General features: G+C 40.9%; 1 protein-coding gene across 4 annotated transcripts in view; it reads right to left on the reverse strand.

The window, feature by feature from the left end:
• Window positions 1-459: 459 nt before the first annotated feature.
• Window positions 460-21137, reverse strand: part of cpne5b (copine Vb) — a 131856-nt gene continuing 111178 nt past the window's right edge. For all 4 annotated transcript variants that reach the window (XM_030420713.1, XM_030420712.1, XM_030420711.1 and 1 more), the window contains 7 exons: window positions 17513-17559; window positions 14784-14965; window positions 14525-14652; window positions 13038-13140; window positions 6160-6217; window positions 5506-5579; window positions 460-3955 (listed from right to left, as the gene is read on the reverse strand). In XM_030420713.1, coding sequence (XP_030276573.1) covers window positions 3767-3955; window positions 5506-5579; window positions 6160-6217; window positions 13038-13140; window positions 14525-14652; window positions 14784-14965; window positions 17513-17559 — 781 coding nt within the window. In that variant the 3' untranslated portion in view covers window positions 460-3766. The remainder of the gene's footprint in view (window positions 3956-5505; window positions 5580-6159; window positions 6218-13037; window positions 13141-14524; window positions 14653-14783; window positions 14966-17512; window positions 17560-21137) is intronic.

Here is a 21137-nt window from a genome sequence, read left to right on the forward strand (position 1 = left end):
ATCAATTTACAAATTAAATGCAGGAACATCGTCATTCATTTGAAGACAATGAACTTCTCAGACACATTGGCCCCTTAACGTTAGGCAATTCTGATGTGACAGCACTCTTCCATGTATTTTTTTTTGTGGAAACTCAACAACTTTGATGATAAAAATATAGAAAAGAACAGACAACATGACTGATGCCTTGTCCTAAACAGGATGTTGTGCCGTGACAAAACCACTAACATTTACAGGCTTTTTATTTTTGTAGGTATTATGTGAAAGTGTTGAATAATGTGAATTTTTATGAGTTTGCCCACTCATAATTTTCCCTCAAGCATTTGGCTCTTAACCCCTCTCAGCTAATCAGCAACCAGCAGCATGACTCCATTTTTTCTTTCAGTTAATCACATTGTTGCGCCTTTTAAGTAGCAAATTATAACACTGACCAGTGAAATCAAAGTACAAACACTCCAATAACTTTTATAAAAGTAGTCATTTTTTAATTAATTTTCAGTTAAGGCAATCCAATACAAAGCATTTCACAACCCACCATATGACAATAATCATGTACAATAAAAACCCAGTTAAAGGAAAGTAGGGATTCATGCAAATCAGAAAACTCAGAGATATAAACAACAAAGAGAACCTGCGGGATTAGAAAAAAAAAATCTATAAAAAAAAAGTGTCAACTGTAACATGCTAATTAGCTACAGTTTTTAACCACGGCGGAGACGAGAAATGTTTGGAGAACCAGGCACGAGAGAGAAGAAATAGCAAACAGTCCACAGTACGTACTGCCATGATTGGCACTGACATGCATGTAATCTGGTTGGGCTGGTTCCTATTTTACAGATGGCGGCACTGTGGGTCAACACTTTGATGTACCCCAAGAAAAACATGCTGTCAATCCATCACACTAATAAAATCAGAGCTTGAAGAGGATATTAAGTCATCGTAATGACAGAGACGGACATGTGTAGTGGCTTGTCAAAATAAATAAATATCTTTAAAACAGTAGTATTCCCAAAAGATATATCAAACATATACAATAAGCAGTCCTCTTGATGTGAAAGTGCTGTCGGATCTAAATGCAAACCAGCTGTTACATACACCTTACATTTCAACACAACTTGTCACTGTGTTCCCCTGTCTTACACCATGAAAAGATTTACAAGCAAATTGCTGCTTGCCATTTGACCATTAACTCATTATGTCCTCCACCTTACAGCCGAATGCATCCACCTGAACTGCTTTCAAAACAGGACTCAATGAGATGAAGTGACTGCCTTTCACATTATCAAGGCCTTTAGTTTGCTACATTAGACATGAAGAGAACCTTTTCAGCTCAAATCAGTTCTGCCTCTGCATCATTTTGTCAGTTTAAAAGGAAAATACACCTTTTAGGGCCTATTATACTCATCATAGTGTCAGTTTTTGTGTGTTTGATTATTCCCTGCAACAATTAATGGTGTATGAAGGTCGGTGTATCAACCTAAGCAAAACCAAGTGAAACTGGAAAATCTATAATAACAAAACTAGAGGAAAAATGACAGGTGGTGACACGTGACGAGGACTGAAAAAGCAAAAGTTAGATTTAGAAGCACTTTATGTCAGTCTTACAGCAATTCCTGCGGCTTTTCAAAGATTGCGAACATACTCACAATGATGATGCCAACATTCCGAAGTTGAACAGGTAACTATGTTCACCATCTTACTTTAGCTTGTAAGCAGGGGCTGGTAGGGGCTGGCTTATTTATTTTATGAATTTATTTGGTCCTAAATAAAGGTATTTGATGGATTGAAATTTTGACCTGATCAGTCAGAGAATCACCAAAGAAACTAAATTGGATAGAAACACTCCTTCTATGTCATGGAGGATAACTACTATGTAGTTTGTCAGGTGATGGACATGATGGGGAGTGTTATTGTATTCTGTACATTCAACAAAAACTGTCTCAACTACTATTAAATACTCTCCGTGTAACAGTTATAATCCACGTTATGGGGAGCATTATCCCATGGTCCAATGTTTCCAAGATCATATGTTTTAGGATCCAATGTTCCCATTGTCATATGTTCCAAGGGTTCCCTTGTTCCCTGGTTCTTATGGGTCCAGTCTTAACAATGGCCCAGGTTCCCAAGCTCCCAGGGGCCTATGTCTGTAAGTTCCCATGTTACCAAGGTCTTATGTTCCCAGAGTCCCCTCTGCCATAGTTCTTATGTTACCAAGATCTTATGTTCCCAATGTCCTATGTTTCCAAGTTCCTATATTCCCCCTTTCTTCTGTCCCTGGGGTGACACAGGACTTTTATGGATTTTGTGGCATCATTGCGCAAAGATGCATCTCAAATTACAAGCGTAGTCACTGATGGGGTAAAACTAGATTTGCTATGTGAGGCAAGTTTGGATTTCTTTCTTCGCACTCAACTGTCGTCACCGATGGTAGGAGGCTACAGAAAACTAAGATCAGAGGAAAAGGATTCCTCTTTACCCTGCAGTGTTGAAGAGGAACACATGAAATAACTACTTATGTCCTGAATGCACTGAATACAGTGAACAAAAATCCTAAAGCTCTGGAGACCACTCCTGAACTGTCCCCCAGCAGAGAAATGTAATACACAGCAGCACGTACTGAGCTGTGAGCTGTGTAAAATATAAATCTCCAGGGAGGAACGCTGTGGCTGTGATCGTACTGACTCACAGCGTGAAGTCTATGACCACGGAGGTTATGGGGCTGCTGATGCATGGCTGCTGGGGGATTACAGATTTGCACTGACATGAGAGTCACTGGATTGCAGAGCTGGTGTGTTGGGGATAGTATCAGGGCTCAGATCGAATAACTATTAGACCCCAGGGGGGGAAAAATTAGACATGAACCTTAATCAATGACTGTTCCCCAAATCAACCCACCAGTATTCCTTTAGTGGAGTGCTCTCTGTGTGCCAGTGAGCAATTGGCTGCTTACTGAATGATAACCTTAAAGACATACTTTCCCTCCAGAATACAATATAATAAAATAATATATGCAATCACTTAAAAAGAAGTTGTGACCACTTCAAAATGGATACAATTTCTGATCTATCATATGTCCATGCCACTCTGAATAACATTCTAGTATAAATATATTGGGATAGGGGGAATTAAATTCTCATACAACATGCTCTTATAAACATTTACCTAATAAAGAAGAGAAGATGTGACACCTCATGGTATGAAAAGCCTGATTAATGTTCAAAGTAATAAACTGTGATCCTCCATCAGAGCTAATGCATTAGCGGGAGTTAATCCCCAAATATAAAAACTAATTCCAGAAGGGAAAAGGTGTCTAAAAAATATCACTGTAATAGGCCACACCGATGACTGACGAGCAAGGCTTAGGTCAAAGTTCATGTGTCCTGATACACCTAGAGAAACAACCACAGACAGGCACAAGTTTTAACCACAACATGACCTTTTTGAACCAACCTGCTGTCAGATCAGACATGAAACAGTCACTGCCTCGGAGTCGAGTAAAAGGCTTTCACCAACAAAGTCCTGGAAAGTTTGCAGCCTCTCTTTAAGAGAAATCATTCAAATAAATATATCACAGAAAACCAAAAATTAAAAACCAACAAAACGCTGCTCCAATAGTCACTCGGAGGATACGGCACACAATTCAACATCCACTTCCTGGTGCGTCAGCCTCTGTTTGCAACAAGAAACAGGAGGCAGAGAGTTCCCACTGGACTCTGAGTGGCTGCTGCATGCTGTCAGTCGTCAGTGAAAAGCCCAGACGAGGGCTTTAGATCTGTGTGTGGTGTGTGTGTCCAGGTGGTGTGTAGGGAGGTGGTGCTGGATTGGGTTTGATTCCCCGGCTCTTCATGTAAGAGATGAACTGGTCGGGGATCTCTGCTAGCACATCTTTCGCGAGCCGGGCCATGCTCAACACGTGGTTGCCAGTCCGGTCCATATAATCTCTGAAGGGTACAAACTGAGGGAGAAGAGAACAAAGTGTAATATAAGTATACGTATATACGGATGTAACTTAATCATCATGTGGATAAAGAATGATTTGATGAATAATCCAAACTAGAAACCTTTGTTCTTTTAATAGAACGTTACATTGGACTTGAAAACATATGTTTTTTCTCTGTCTAGCATAACACCATCTGGGGTTTTTGGACAATTGCTGCAGTGATTCATGGAAAGCTCTAAATACTTTCTGACAATGTTCACAAGTAGGTTTTTATGAGCAGGATGGTACTGAAACTGAAAGGAGAAATCCAGAGGGCTCATGTTTAAGCCTCCATGTTAGTCAACATTTGCCAGATCCTGCAAGCTTTAAGATGCTGATCTGTTACTAATCCTGTGCTCTGGCTTCCCTCAGGAGTGAGAGGAAATAAATGAGTGAAAAGATAAGTTTTTCTGCAAGGGTTTGATAAAAGATTACTCGATTTTTTTTCTCCTGTTTTGCATTTTATGTCATTGCACATCAAGGTTTCCCCTCGAGTCTTCTTAATCAAACGTGGTAAACCACCCTAACCCTGACACATCTCATCACATGATCAATTTAATAAGTGCAGTAGTTGCTTGCCAAAATAATCGGCATTAAATACCATAAATTGAATCGGGCAATGTCTCACCCCTGCAAACCACTTTGGCAAACCCTGGACTCCATTATTTGCCAACTACTCAGTCACTTAAAGGAAAACTCCACCACAACAAATCAAATTAACAAATCAAATATGTGTTTTCAGGTCTTTGGCAGTCCTGTGACATAAGTGAAAAAATAGTACAAAGCTTTTTGTGGCTCCAGAGAAAGCTACATATAATCAGACAAATTGGCTCTGGCATTGCCACTCTGTGTCTAAGTATTGTAGGTAATGTAGGCACCAGGTTTTGAAAAGGAGACTTATGTGTGTTCTTTGATATTGATTTTGATCATTTGTATTTAAACTGTCCAACAAGGGTATACCAGTGGTAGGATTACTATACTAGAGTGCATTTCAAAACCTGGTGCCTACATTAATCACAATGCAACTTGGCCACTTAGTGACATCACTGGAGATAATTTATCAGATGCAGCTTCCTCTGAAACTGCGAAAGGCTCTATACACATTTTTTCACATATGGAATAGTAAACGGCAAGACCTGTAAACACATATTCATGTGTAAAAGTTTCGACTTTAGAAGCATATGATGATCAGTTGGCTGAAACACCTATAGCTCTATGAATAACACATAAAGTTTGATAGTGGAAAACAGTATCCAACTTTTTAGTGTCCTTGTCCCCATGGGAATTCACAGGAAACACACAGATGTCCAAATCAGTTAGAGTCGTCAGTGGCAACAGATGGTGTTTTGTCAGAAACAGACATTTTAATGTCCCAGCACAACTGTGCTAACAGTGTGAACACCCAACACAAATGTAAAAATGTGGCATATAAATGTTGCTTATCATTAGAAACACTGTCGCCCCAAAAATACAGAGTCTAAGTCTGCACAGTGGAGAGTTTCTTTTGTGTTGTAAAGTGCAGTCACCTGAACAATGTCTCTCTCTGCCAGTTTCCCCCGGGATGAGATCCTGATGTCATCACCATCGAGCTCCACCATCGCTGGAGGACACAAGTTCACACAAACAAACTCAGAGTGAGAACCAAGCAAAAACCGCTGCCTCCAGAGCAGGGAAAAGGTTGATTAACTACTGATGTAAAGGTTCAGTCATCATTCATAACATTAACACGATATACCTTTGCTTCAGCATCAGAAAAGGAGAGAGAATGTTAGGCTGTGCAGCTGTTATCTATCTTTATTACATCTCTAATCAACTAATAAGTCCTTTACTGTAGCCTGTGTGCAATTTAGAAACATCTGAACTAAGCACTGCAAACCCAGCAATTAACCTCAGCCATTTCTTCTACAATTATGTCTGCATCCACCAACGCATTTCCTTCTCTGACTCAAATGAGTTTGTACGGTAATTCTCTCTCGGGATATTTCTCTGAATAAGTGCCAGAGAGGTTAACGCTGGCTGTGTCAACAATGAGTTGTTTGAATTAAAATGTCAATTATCGACTCATGTTTTAATCTGTTTTAGGAGATGTTTTCATTTCCAGAACCTCTTGCGTGTGCTCGCCATATGACATAACTAGAATTACATTCATGCAGCGGGTAAAGGAATTAAAGTCGCCGTACCGTCAAACTCAGCCTGACCCACTCCAACTATAATGATGGACATGGGAAGCTTGGCCCCCTGCACAGAAATGAAAAAAAAAGGGAACAAGTGAAAAAAGCGTTCTTCTTTTTGTAACACACACATGCTCATTTTTCTTTTGTTCAAAGAGAGGAATAAAGCTTGTCCACATCACCACTGACCTGTAGTGCTCATTACTGTATATCCAATGTTATAGCAGTTACATGCTCACACACGCAGGTTACAGCCACACTAATGTTCTGTCTCACTCTTTAACTAGCTGAATAACCTTTAATAAAACAAGGCATCGGGAGAGAAAGGTACGGCCAGTTATAGCCAGGGAGTCACAGAAAGAGGACGAAACAGGGAGATACTAGAATATAAGTTGTTTTTGTCTCAGCTATCCTTATCCGAGACGTCCTCTGTCCCTGAATCCAATTTTCTGCCGTATGAATGCTCCTCAGCTCTTATCTTAGAATGACTATTTGTGTTTGCCCACTGAATGCTGGTTATCAGACCGAAGTGGAGATTAAACTCACTGACAAAACTAACAGCGTTTTCCCCGAGATACTGGGCCAACAGGTCAGTAGTATCAGTGCTCAAGCTGTTTTGACAGCTAATCAAACGTATCCCCAGTGTTCCCAGCCTGGATTGAAGAAATGATGACCTGCCAAAAGAACCACGTTTTTCACATTACACAGATAAATTCTAAGAAGCTGGTGAAGCTATGGTGGCATTTGTGAGCTGGGAGAAGAAGGAGAGGGAGGAGGTGCCAACCTCAGTGAGTACAGCAACCGTCCTCAGTCACCCGCCCAGCCGCTCCCAAGCCACACCTCGAGTCAGACAGCACTGCTGTTAGTCTCTCTAATGCGTTCAGTCAAATGGCAACATAGATGGCAACATTTATGGAACACGTAAGGCTGTGAGTCAGGATATAATGGTATGTGGAGTTTTGATGATATGATCCTAACCTTTCGTGAATGTCTGTAGAAACACTGGTACAAATCTCATTACAGTGCAATGTTCTGCTGGGAAACCTTGGATCATGACAGTCATGTGAATGCCACTTGACACGCACCACCCACTCAAACGCCGATATAGACCTGGATAACAACCTCCTGGCAATGGCACACTGTATCTGATATAATACATAACAGTTCACTGCATCATGTGCAATCATGTTCATTGCACTGCATCACAAAAATAATTGTTCTATTTCAGCAATTTGCAAGTTTGCCGCAATTGGATGTCAATATAAGCAATCAATGTCCTGGTAGTGATATCAGCCAAACCAGCCCTACAGTCACCGTTACGATTACACAAGATTATGCTCCGTAAACAGCTTCTTTCATTCTCTCGGAAAGATTTGTATTACATGCATCTAAAGTGAATTTCTCTGCATTCTGCTTGAGTGACAATGACTGCGCTTGCACTCTGACAGGCCAAATTTGTGTCTGTTATTGTAATTTCAGGATAGATGGCAACATAAATACCCAATGCAGAGGCCGCTATTATGTGTAATGAGTTTTCCGCAGTCACATATTTTCACAAAGCACTTATAACGAGTGCAGTTTTTTTCTCAGGCACAAGACAAACGTACCGTGCCAAATCAGGAACCCTGTTTTGCCACGGGGACGAGAGCACTTTCTGTCGACACCACCTCAGCTGCAGCACATCAACCCGATTATCAGTGTTCAACACAGCTCCTGTCAGTGACTGTCCGCCCACGCACACACGCACACACAAACACTCGCAGAGACACATGCGCGTATGTGTGTAGCTGGATATATGCGCACACATGAAAACATCAAACGCCACCAAAAATAACCTGGCAATCCACCATGCCCCACTTTTTCCATCCTCCTGTCATCCTGACTGGCAGCCGAGATCCAGAGTAATGAGACAACAAAACAAAGCGCCAGTCGACGCTCATTACTCCAACAACCCGCTATGAAGGTGCTGCTTGAACGCAAATGTAGCGCATGGGCTTCTGTATGTTATTGCATATGCGACTGTGTGCATGTGCACACAAAGAGGTTTATAGATATATGTTTGCAGAGGGGACTGTCCTTTCAGCACAGAGGGTCAACTAAGTCACTAGACATCTCTGATTGCTGCCTCAGAGCTTATTTTAGAGTAAAGCTTAAAGCAGCTAGTTGAGAGCACTAAAACCAAGAACCACTGGTGATATTCAACAGATATTCACTGTAAACTGGCCTCACCCTAACCCAGTTGTTTGATTAGCACATCAGGAATAATCAGCAGCTGTCACATACTATGTAAAAACTGAATTGTGTAAAAAAAAGCTTAAAAAAGTCAGGATTTAATCTAAAGTATTTCAGCATACTTATTAATGCTGTCAGTTAACTATCAAGGCACATGTTGAATGTATTCATAACAATCCATTTTGTTGATTTTCTCCATTAGAATAGATTCAGTTTATTTATTGGCACCGCCTCAATTATTTCACTTGAACAACTTCGATCTTGAATTAACTTAATCACATTCATGTTCCAACAAGACATCTCTTGGAGAACACATATCTGTGCCAAGGCAGCACAGTCTTTAGAGTTGTTATGAAAACAAAAAAAACCACTAATATTTGTTTGCCAAATGAATTGAGTGTAAAGGAATGGTTTCAATATACACATTATTTGTATTTTCATTGGCATAACTTTACAAACAAATGTATATATCCTGCTAATTAACCGCCAAGTATTCCCCCTTGTTTGGTGAGTCCTACACTAGTGAAGCCTGAACCGGTTCATGTTGTGAAAACAGAGAGGTATACGACGAGTGAAAGCAATGTATTTTTATGGGCCACTTTTGCACTTTTACTGCCTGTGGCTGCTGTTTAAAATGTGGCCCCTTTATGATTGTTTGATTAAAGGTAACTCCAATAAACAAGAATAAAAATGTACAGAATAGATTCAGGAGTGTGTTTGTTGGCACCAATGTAGGCTGCAAGAACGTGCTAACTAGCTTACGAATGTCGCCTCTGGTAGGCCTGGGAGCTGAGTATTTACTTTTACAGCCAAGAAGAACATAATAACTACCTCAAAAAACAAAAGAAACTCACATTACACATCGATATAGTTGTGTCTTCCCACTTTGGGGAGCAGTGCCAGCTCTGGATTCTGTCAGGGTAACTCTTTCAAGCAAATGTTACTTGAGATAACATTACCTTTGCCAATCACAACGCTTTTTCCTCAACTTAACAGCCTTTCCTCTGTAACTTTAAACATTTGTGAAACATACTGTTCGAAAATATCTTTATGTTAGAATTAAATAACAGTCTGGTCTTATATTTAGCCTGATCATACTTTATTCAACAAGAAGCATTAAAGCCCCACTCAAGTGCTTTTTGGCATTTTTATGGTATTTCATATTTATTTCCTGGCAATGTTAATGAGCCACACTGTTCGACAAATATGGTTTGACAAATAACTTCATCTTGTGCTCAAAATTCTAAGCTCAAATGGATCAATGTTGTACGACTATAGTAGAACCCGTGAGTCATACGTTAGCCTCCTAGCTTGCGCAGACGCACTGAGAGGAGTCTTTGAGACGGCACCCATCGTCTCCCAAAATGCGAGCTGTTGGCTTAAGCATATATGGTGCTGAACGAGTAGCTCCTTTAAGAGGACAGTGGTACGTAGCATGTGTGCGGTAGAGCTACAGAGAGCGACAGTGCTCAGAACAGACAGGTGTTGATCAGAGCAAAGGAGAGTTCAGCAGTGAAGTTGTCCAGTGGAGGTAAATATACAGTACAGGATACAGTCTGACCATGAATAAACTCTGCAGCTCCTCAGTGCCCAAGAAGAACTTCTGTTACAGTAACGGTTGGCATTTATAAACGACAAGCTTAATGTGTCTGAAATCATGCCTGAACAATGTCTGACTCATTTGTTTAAAAAAAAAAAAAGACAGAGAATTTCAAAGGTAAATCAGCCAACATTATTGCTTTAAACTGCATATGTGCTGTCCAAGAGTGTAACCCAGGAATCAACCACCAACCCCACCGACCCCGCTTTGAGTGCAGCTCGGTGGAGCACTGCCGTACAGCTGGAGGGGTGGGGCCGAGGAGGTCTGAAGTAGGGTGGACTTGTTTCGCTTTGCCTCTCATTTGAGATTTTTGTGCTGGCCTTAACACAGGGTGTTTTATTCTGAAAATTAACTGGATGTTATGATGTTGTTTCGGTGTCTGACTTCCTGTCTGCTCTGCGCTGAAGTCAGCTGAATTGATGCGCCGGGCTGTAGGTGTAGCGGCAGCAACTAAATTGTTTTTCTTAACTGTTACTGTTAGTCCTAGCATGATATGCTTGGAGGATGTAGAAATACAGACTGAGATCCATCGAGGGGATTGCACTTGTTGCTGTTCTGTCTACATGGAGATATTTTTTTGCCTCTTTGTTTCACATCACCAGGTATCCCTTTACCTCTTCTGCAACAAAGTCCTGCATCCGACACACAATGAATTGAGAAGTGGTGGGCTTCTGCTCGGCCGTGACACTGATAAAGAGATGAGGCACAAAACGCTGACAGATAACAAGTCGAAGATGAGAAAGGACTGAAATCAAAGGCAGAGGGTGATTTTCTCATAGACTGAATGTGGTGACAGCGTTATGGAGAGAGCAGATGAAGACAAAGAGATTTAGATCTGCAAGAGGGGAAGAAATGGAGAGACACATGAAAGTCTGCGAGGAGGAGAACGAGGCAGCAGCCGAGTCGTCAGCAGTGGAATAGGATGCTGGGTGATTGACAGGTGGGCTTCTGTGATATAGCAGATTCTGTTGTGACTGATAAGCCCCCTCTGTTCCCTCACATGGGTCCAGATCATGGAAACACACAAAAAAACACCTGCTCGCTCAAATGCAAACAGACTCCAGATGTTCACACTCATCATATGCAGAGTTGTGCATGTTCGGGCTTCCGCTCACTCTGTTTTCTCGCTGTTTCTGTTTTCTTGAAGATACCTGCCGGCATGAATAAGTATGAGGTAAAACTTATATAACCTCAGCAGTGTGTCCTCCCTCGCCCGATCCGTGGGGAGTAAGAGAAAAGCAGCGGAAGCGGCAAGCAGTCAGAGTGAAGGCAGTGAGATAGAGCAGCAGGCAAGATCTTAAAAGGAAGGTGTGGCTGTTCTAATGTTTTGACTAACAGTCGCAAATTCCCTTTAAATCCAGTCTGCTGGGTGTTCTGTGCCTGTGGGTGGCGAGCTGAGGAGGAAGAGGAGGAGGGGGAAAAGGGGACCACGGAAGAGGAAAGGACCAGCCACCTGCCATGTAACTCAGGGAGGAAAAGAAGGATAGGTTTTGGAGAGAGCTCAGAGGAATAAAACACAATATTGTGTTTTGTATTTACTGACGCAATTTCATGAATATGTTTTTAATGGGAGGGAAGGGAACACATTTGAACATTAAGTACAGTAGAGGATTCTCAACATCTGTCTGTGTTTCTGAAAAAAAAAAACATCACCTGGCTGTTGAGCTACTTCGGTGGTGTAGTCATCAGGTAAAACATTAGCTAATTTGATCTTGAGAGTAATATGCACTCACGTTTGATACAAGCAATTAAAGCACGAGAATGTCTGTTATATGAAGCCATTAGGCCAATTCCTTTTTCTTTACAGACTGCAGAACAACTGCTGCTGTCGCATGATTTGTTTGAAGCAGAGTGACAGCCACAACGAACATCTGGGTGTCACAATTTTGTCTGAGAGTGAGGGCTAGAGTTAATCAGACACGCAACATACGTTACTGGTGTTGAAATAATTAGTTTGTATATGACATCAATATTAATATTCAACTAATTGTTTGAGTGATAGTGTACATTACCAAATAATGCCAAGCGTTTGCTGGTTTCAGCTCCTCTAATGTGAGGATATTCTGCTTTTCTCTTTCTGTATCACTATGAACTGAATATCTTACTTTTAATAGTCCTACCTTGTCTTGAGCTTGTTGGTAGACACGAGTCTTGGTAAATAGTTACGGACCACAGCTTGTTAGCTTAGCTCAGCATAAAGACTGGATAGGAAAAAACAGCAAGCCTGGCTCTGTTTGAAGATAGCTAAGGCTCACTAATGAACACATTACATCTCATTTGTTTAATCCGAACAAAACTGAAGAGATAAATGAAGTTGTGGTTTAACAGGTGCCATGCCATTGTTCCAATGACCCTTAATTATGACCCCAACAGTCGAAAAAAATTGCACCACAGTGCCCTTGAAATTACCCACAGTCCCTCCAGATCTTAGTTCCTAGCCCATTTTCTCTCTGAGATAGTAGATAACAGTCTAGATCTGATAATTTCTATCAGATTCAGCACCATCGAGAGGGCCGTCTTTCACTGAACCGACGACTGCCCAGAGAGTGTGTATATTTTGGAGCAATGGGCAATGGGCACCCGGGGCGTTTGTTTTCTGTATAAATGGCTGTCAGACAAACAGGCCTTCGGTCCAGTGGGACATTTTTTGGACTATTGGGTTTCAGAATAATGGTGTCCTGGAACAATGGCTAGTCCCCCGCTTTATGGGGGGTTATCTGTGTGACTGTTTCTTTGATGGGAGCTTTCTAAAAGACCTGTTATCACAGGGAGGTTTTGCTACCTTTGGATAGAGCCAAGCTAGCAGTTCCTTTGCTCTTAGGGTTTATGCTAAGCTAAGATAACCAACTGCTGGCTGCAGTGTCATATTTATCCTAAAAAACATTGGGATGGTATGAATCCTCTCATCTCAATACCTGACTATTGTTTTAAAGCCTTCATTCCAAAACGTCATTGACTTCAGAGGCATCTCCTTCTAGTTTAAACCAGATGACACACTATCAAACTTCATATACTGTGGTAAAGCCTTGTGTATCCCGTTTTTTCCCATCCTTACATTTACTATGGCCTCTTTGGTCTGGGCCATGTCGGAAATGACGCCGTCTGTGATGATGAGGAGCACAAAGTACTGAGAGCCGTCCTGCACTGCAGCTGCATACCTGCACACACATGCACACACATACAGATACAAACAGACATTAACAGATGCTGTACAAATTTGACTTCAGGATTTATGGGTGGATTTATCACAACATTGATATAGAAAACAAATCCATGACAATACGTGTCTTATCAGGCACTCTCACCACAGGAAATTCAATGAAAATATGTTTTGTCATTGCTGTACATAAGATAATACTCACCATAATACCTCACAAATAGACAGTGATTGATCAGACCAAACAATCAAGACTGCAACAAAGCTGGCCAACACTGTTTGATTCGCAGATTAACGCCATTGTTAAAATCTCTTCCTGCTTGAGTTCACCTATTCAAATGCTAAACACCGACACCGGTTGTGTATTCTTACAGCCATGGCTCCCTGCCACAGTTTAAAAAGAGTGACTTCCATTTTTATCAGAATGACATTTTTAATTACGAGAGACCATTGGCATAATCAGATGGATGATTGTTTGGATGTGGCTCAAAAAAGGGACTGTGAGGGAAGCAGCGGCACTGAGAGGTGGAGGTGGATGTCGAAGGGCACAGGAATCCACTCAGCTCGTTTCATAGTTTGTATTCTTTTATGTTCTTGTTTTGTTATTTTGTTCCATCAGATAAATCTGCAGCTCCTTTGATAGCTGTCATTCAATCTAAATTCATATTCAGGCATGTTACTTCCTGTTTGTTGTTGTGCCGAGCAGGAGAGATATCGTCAGTCTACAGGGTCAAAAAAGCAGTGGCACAGGAAATCAAAGCCATTTCTGAACCAGCAGTGAGAAATGGTAATGTGAGTGTTATTGTGATAACCGGAATAATCTTGATTATCTATATGCTTATATTCTGGCACAAAAGCAGAATTTCTCCGAATTGCTGATGACAAAAAGATCAATTAAATCATTGTCAATGGGTCGGTTGTCAGAAAAACAATGTACAATGTGTCACGCTCTCTGCATACAAACACTTTATTCATCTATTTGTGAGGAAAGTCTCTGCAGTTTTTCACAATAATCCAAAAAACCAAGAGGAAGCATCAGCCAAATTAATGATTTCTCAAGGCAGCTCTCTATCCATAAATTACAATTTTGCTGACATTCTTTTCCAAGGCACTTATGAAGCGGCTGCACCTGTAGAAAGAGTCTTGATGCCGTTGGGGCCGATGCGATTTAAAATGACTGTATAAATGCAATGCATGCTGCAAGGCAGTGATACAGGCAACATGGGCAGTACTAAAGGAGAGCAATGGTTTTGCTGGTGAATCATGGTGCGGCCAATCACGTATGTTTGAAGATCTCACATTTATTCAAAGACCAAACTGTACTCCTTCTTTGCCACTTAATAGATAAAAGCAGAAGCCGGTCATTTGCTGCATTGCGTTCTCACCTGGCAACATGGTTCACCACAGGAGCGAAGTTAGTGGGCCCATACAGCTGCACTGTCCTCAGACTCTGGTGGTATGCCTCTAAGATGCCCTCAATACCATTGCAGTATGGATTCTCTATGTTTCCATTCTGAAAAGGAGATACCATAAATAATAGTAAACACAGTAAATTAGGACGGAAATTCAGTTGTGTTGAAGTTGCTGATAAAAAAGCATGAAACAATAATCAGAAAGTGAAATAAGAGGAGCATGACGACGTACCAGTGGAAACTCGTGTGACACCCGTCCATCAGGGGGCAGTTTGGCTCCAAAGCCCAGAGCGGGGAACATCTTGTCGCTGTCGTAGTCCTGAATGATCTCCCCAACAGCCTTCAGAGCCATGGCGTACGCGTTGAGCTGATAGGGGTTCATGTAGTGCAGGGACGTGGACTGAGAGGGGTTACCTGTTGACCGAACGATCAATCTCAAGATCATTGTGGGTGACGAGGGACAAAGACGTCGCTTCGAGAATGCAACATCCTCCTCCTTTGCAATGACATCACGTAAATACAAGGATTTTGTCTGCTGCGGCCATGCATCACAACTAACATGCTTCCTGCCAGGCAGAGCTTTTCTGTTCAAAGATGATGAATCATTCACAAACAACAGGATGTAATTATGAAAACTGGATACCTCGGAATGACAAATTAATTGAGCATTTAAAAAGCTTTTCAATAACTATGATTCTAAAATACCCCCTCTGTAATAACACACCATGAAATCCTTTAGCAATAACAGCCCAGCTGGGATATCCAGGATGTGTTTCAGAAAAAATTATTGTCACTACATCCAGTGAGGTTCTAGGTTACAGGCGCTCACCATTTCATTTGTTGATCCTGCTATCTAATAGCAGAAATCCTGCTGTTTGCCTGTACCGACTGTGTACTCACAAACACAAGAGATCTTATCTGGAGTCCAGAGTGTAACAACAAATCGCATGTCACCTTGACCAACACCATGACTGAAAATCTCGATTGTTTGGGGAAATTGAATTTTCACTGTCTTTTTACTGTGGCTTTCTCTTTTCATATGGCACATATACAGTATAATTAAGAGTCTGTCCTCATCAGAAAAACAACCACATAGGTAAAAATACAAAAGCAACGTATTACAACCCGGATTTACATTTGTTGTTTGCCGGTGATCTTTAGTGGCTGATGTAATTATTACAGCTGCAAAGGAGGAAGTGAGAGGGTGTAGTATGAAGAGTGAAAGGACTACAGGGAGGTCGGGGATGGATGGTCAGTTGAACAGCACAGAACTCTTATTCAGGAGACAGCTGTTGATGTTTAGTTTGAAACCAGAAGTCAACAGCGAGTATAATTATTTGACTAACATAGTGAAATTTCGTCACGCCGACGTGTCTCTGACGTAACGTAAGAACCGGAGGTAATGTATGCAGGTTTTAACCAGAGGAAACAGAATAACGTAGTGTTTTTAACAGATACCTTTCCAAAACCTAGACAAGTAGTTTGAGTGCCTAAACCTATGTAGAAAGTCTGGTACTTTGTGTCGCTGTTATGTAGCACCTGTCATGTTGTTTTCGAAACAATAATATATGTTGCTTTGGGAAATGCTGACAATCCACCTATTTGGTTGTTTAGGTGTGAGGATGTGCTTGAAGTTTATGGACTCATGGGTTCAAGTAGCAATCAAGTGCCCTGACTTTTGAATTTTGTCTGAATTTTTATCTTTTAACTTCCTGTCCACACTGGAAGTTAGGAGTCAGGTTATGTAAATCTGCTCCTTAATACATTTTAGCAAATTCCTGTCCTGGCATTTGGCGGCATGACAGCTGACCGAGCTGGAAGAGAGACTTCTACTAAAGCAGTCTGACAAACATTGCAAACAAGCAAAGAAGGCAGGTCATGTTGATGTTACGACAGACATGGTGACTGGTCCGACGGATGTAGGTATTTGTGTTCTATGATGTGTTTACAGTTAGCATAGATGCTGTGATAGCATCAGTTATATAAGAACTGGAGAGTATTTCTTCAGTGAATTAAGAGCAAAGAGCAGCACTGAAGGCTTTTCACTCTCCTCTCAACTGGCTTGGCGAGAGTTTGATTTACCATCAGGCTCTGCTGGTAGCGCTCTCCCACAGTTGATCTGATTGGGTGAAGTTAGCCTGTAATGGATGGTTATAAATGGATGATATTTTTCTAAAAGTGCCCACCCTATTTCAGTTTCCATGGACAACATTCAAGATGGTTTTGTATAACAAACCATCTGATGTGTCAGGTTAGCATCCAGGGCTAGCTGCAACATAGTGAATAGAAATACTGCACAGTGGATGTACTGGTCATGAACTATGACCTGTGACCTGTAAACACCACAAAATGTATTTAAGTGAATAAAATGATCATTGAGCTTTGAAGTAACATTTGTTGTTACAACTGTAAGTGGTAAGCTGGTTAGAAAGACATGCTGACATTTTCATCTTATATTGCTCAGTTGTTATTGCTAGGCTATGATTGGTCAGCGAGGGGCTGATGGGAAATACACACTTCCTCAAACAGCAGTGAGCTCATCCAGGCCCCCCAAAAAAGAAAAAAATAAGGCGTCCTTTCACACTGAAAAGTCTTTTAAGTCAAGTGAAAGGTTTTTACACCATTGGTTTTAATTCAGTTTTGCTAAAACGGCAACTATAACCTTTATTTAGTACTGACAGAGCGTTTAGGTGGAAGAACAATCCTGGAAAAGCTATCACTTATATGTGACTGTGTGTGTGCCCGCATTGTCTGTTTGCGTGTATTTGGTGGTCTGATTGATTCTGAAATTGGACTTGCCACATTCAAAGAGCACTCCTATCTATTCTCTTCCCTCCTCCACACACACACACACACACACACACACACACACACACACACACACACACACACACACACACACACACACACACACACACACACACACACACAAACACACACTTTGCCATGAGTATCACTCACCATTAGATGCTGTGAAATCGATGGCCACAGTGAAATTGATCTGCGTCCTAGAAGAGGGATGGAGAGGAGGACATGGGAGAAAAAATCAACGACAAGGACCGGCCAATAATAACAACATGCTAGGCCTCATTAAATTCTAGCACTCTCTCACATACACACATACACACACATTTTTCTGATATAAGAAAAGATGATGCCTTAAGTAGAGAACCATCAAACACAAAATATGGCAGTTATCTATTTTGGTCAATATTTAATTGCCATATCTTGCCTTTTTCATCAGTGTAAAGACACTAAGTGCAGTTGCTCAGATGTCAAAAGAAGATGAATGATTACATTCCTTCTTTATCTGACTTTACCTCCATGAGAAGGAGTATCACAAGGTGCCCAGCAGCCTTTGAGACGCTGAGCGGGGTAAAAAGCAATTAGACTGATGGAGCACTTAAGAGCAAATCATAATCCAATTTTCCCTGCTGATGAAGCACTACAGTGACGATGAGACAAGGCCTGAGGGGGGCCTGAGCGAAAGTATGGTCCAAAACATAAAATTAACATGTTTAAGATTCACATTCACTTTTCAGATTCAAGAACATGCCACACCCCGACCTTGATAACATTAATTAAACCTGACTTCATTTATTTATGAGGACTTGTGAATGTATTGCTATCACTGCAAGCACAATTTTACAAATGCATCATGAATGGTATGTTTTTCACTGTGATTTTCTTTTAGATGTAGACGTGCATTCCCCATCTGCTCTGTGTGTGTGTGTTTTTGAGTGTGTGAGAGTCTTCGAGCTAAAGGTCAGTATTTTAAAAAATAAGCTCCACTTCATCATCATCTGTTGCAGAGTCTTGTCACTCTGTTGAGCCCTTGTAAGATAAGCTTACTTGACATTGCCGACATGTAGTACTTTAAATCTTCCGTGTCTTTTTTTCCCTTGCAATCTCCTTTTCTCTTTCTTCCTAATGTTCTCTAACACAGCTACAACATAGCAACGGTCTTCTTCTACTCTGTGAAAATATCTACTGTTGCCATACTTTTACTAAAATGTCTCCTGTTCCTGTTTTAGTTTTTCCCTTTGACGTCAGTACTTAAAGGTCTGATACTGTAGAAAGTGAGATTTCCATTTATTTTGGTTATAAATAATATACTATACTTAAAATAATGTGAAAGTATTGTAAGACAGAAATTAACACAACCTCTATTCAGAAACAGTTTCTTGAAACAAGCCGTCAGGACTTCTGTACGGTTGTGATGTCACAACTATACAATGACTGCCCTAGGCTACGCCCTCGGCACAGTCAAGGTTGCAAAAACAGCGACAGAGCTGATGAACATAACATGATGGGCAGACCCTGCTCAGGCCTGTGAGAGTCAACCAATCAGGGCAAACTGTCTTTTTGGGAAGGGGGCCTTAAAGAGACAGGCACTAAAACATAGTGTTCAGCCTGAGAGTGACATTAAATCCTTCGAACAATAAAGCGCGTAAACATTTTGTAGTAGACGCCCAAAATAAAGGTATGAGCATAATATGGGACCTTTCATCCTGATTCAAATTTTTTGCTATTAAAAGCTAATCTTCCGATTATTAACCTGATATGAGAAATACTAATAATTATTATACGTATTTCTCATACGTATAATAATTACACGTATTTCTCATATCAGGTTAATACATATAATTATTTTTTGAAAGGCCGGTTCATTTGGGATCATGACGACCCCTATAACACCAAATATTACACAACAAGGGCTTTAATACCTTGTGCAGAAATGTTTTGACACGTGGTGTTTCACCTGCTTTGCTGCATGCAGCTTGGACACTTTTGGTGACACACTTTCCTCACTTCCATCCATTTTCTAAAGAGCAAGAGGCTCAGTAAGTGCCAGAGTAATGTTAGGGGGTAGACTGATGAGAATGATATTTTTGAAGTGAGGCCGCTAAACCTTAAGGTTATTGTATCATACATCAGCCAAAGCCAGGAACTGTCAGTGGAATCTGTCACACTTGTCAGTGCCGCCACGGCCCATAAAACCCATGACAGCTTACCCGCTGTGGTAGGACAGTGGAGATCAAAGCACAGTCCAACTCGCCTGAAAGGCACACTTCACCTGAGACGTACTTGATATTCACATGTCAACCTAAAGCTCTTTAACTGACAATTTGGCCTTAGTTTGCTCTGTTGAAATATATTTGGCACTTAAGTAGAGCCAACTACAGACAGCAGCTACTGTGAACTCATCAATTTAACAACAACACAGCTGGAGTTGAACACTTATGGTGCCACTACTTAGAAGATAACGTGGTAGAAATATATGCATTTTAATACAAAAATGTAGCTGTTCTTATTCTTAAGAGTTGTTATTAGTCTTAAGACTGAGTGGAGGGCAGTCGATATGGCAACAATTGTGGAGCTATTGGTTCTGAAAGCATACTGTTGAGGATCCAGGCTGGCAGGGATGTTGTATTTGATGTGCTGGGGAAGCACTCTGCTCAAAACACTTCATCACGATGGGGGTGAGAGCCACAAGGCAGCAGTCATTAAGACTTGATACTGCAGGCTTTTTAAGTACAGGAATGACGGTGGCAGTCTTGAGCCAATTGCTCAAATAACTTTTAAAGGGGCTCACCTGTAATGCTTAAGTCATCGACAATTATCATCAAAACTCAAGCATGTTTCAGCTCATTCTTTAGGATTTACCACCCACAACTATACTTGTTTTGTTCAGTGTCATGGCTCTCGTCAGAGTTGTTTCCAGATGAAGCAGCCTTCTAAATCCAACCTTGACTCATCTTGACTCAAGCTGTTTCCATTCCCTGCTTATCCCATTGTTCTGCAACCACTTTCGATATTTTATAACTATCCACTTATTTACATGTGCTTCTTTTATATTAAGCATTGTGTAAGGTTTGTTTTGCAAGTGTAAATTCCTGCGTACTAACCCTGCTGAACTGGGCTCTGCTTTATACCAGCTTGTTCGCCGAGCAATTGTTGCTTCCAGAATTCCAAAGGGAAGAGCCAGTAACTGATCTAATCGATCACAACAACTCATAAAATCAACAATCCTAGCAGACAGAATAAAAACCCATTATTTAAAAGTACAGGGGCAGAGTGATTATCATACAGGCTGATTATTGTGGCAGATATTCAGCATTCTTCCAATCATCTTAATTAGTGTTTTTGATTGCTTATAAAATAAATAAATGTAACAATGCGGTACTTCTGCTCTGATGTAGCATCCGTTCTGAGTAATAGCCTAGTAGCTAACTAGTAACTAGTAGCTAAATGTGTCAAATAACTGGAGTGGACTGAAAGTATTAAGAAGCAGAAAGCTGGAAATGGAAATTACCTCAAATTGTACATAGTACAGTAATTGAGTATACTGTAGTTGGTTACATTCCTAAAAGGCTTTTCTCAACTTTAACAATGAGATCTGTATTTTTCCCATAAACGTATCATGGCTCCAATGTCTCCTGGATTACCAATAATTGGTATCATTATCAGCCCTGAAAAAAACACACTGGTAACGACATTAATTTCTGCCCTCACTTCGGAATGAAATGTCACTATGTTGTGTTTCACTGTGTTTTGTTGGCTGAACAGGAATTTGTGGTCATGA

Source organism: Sparus aurata, chromosome 6, assembly GCF_900880675.1.
Source record: "Sparus aurata chromosome 6, fSpaAur1.1, whole genome shotgun sequence".
Lineage (NCBI taxonomy): Eukaryota > Metazoa > Chordata > Actinopteri > Spariformes > Sparidae > Sparus > Sparus aurata.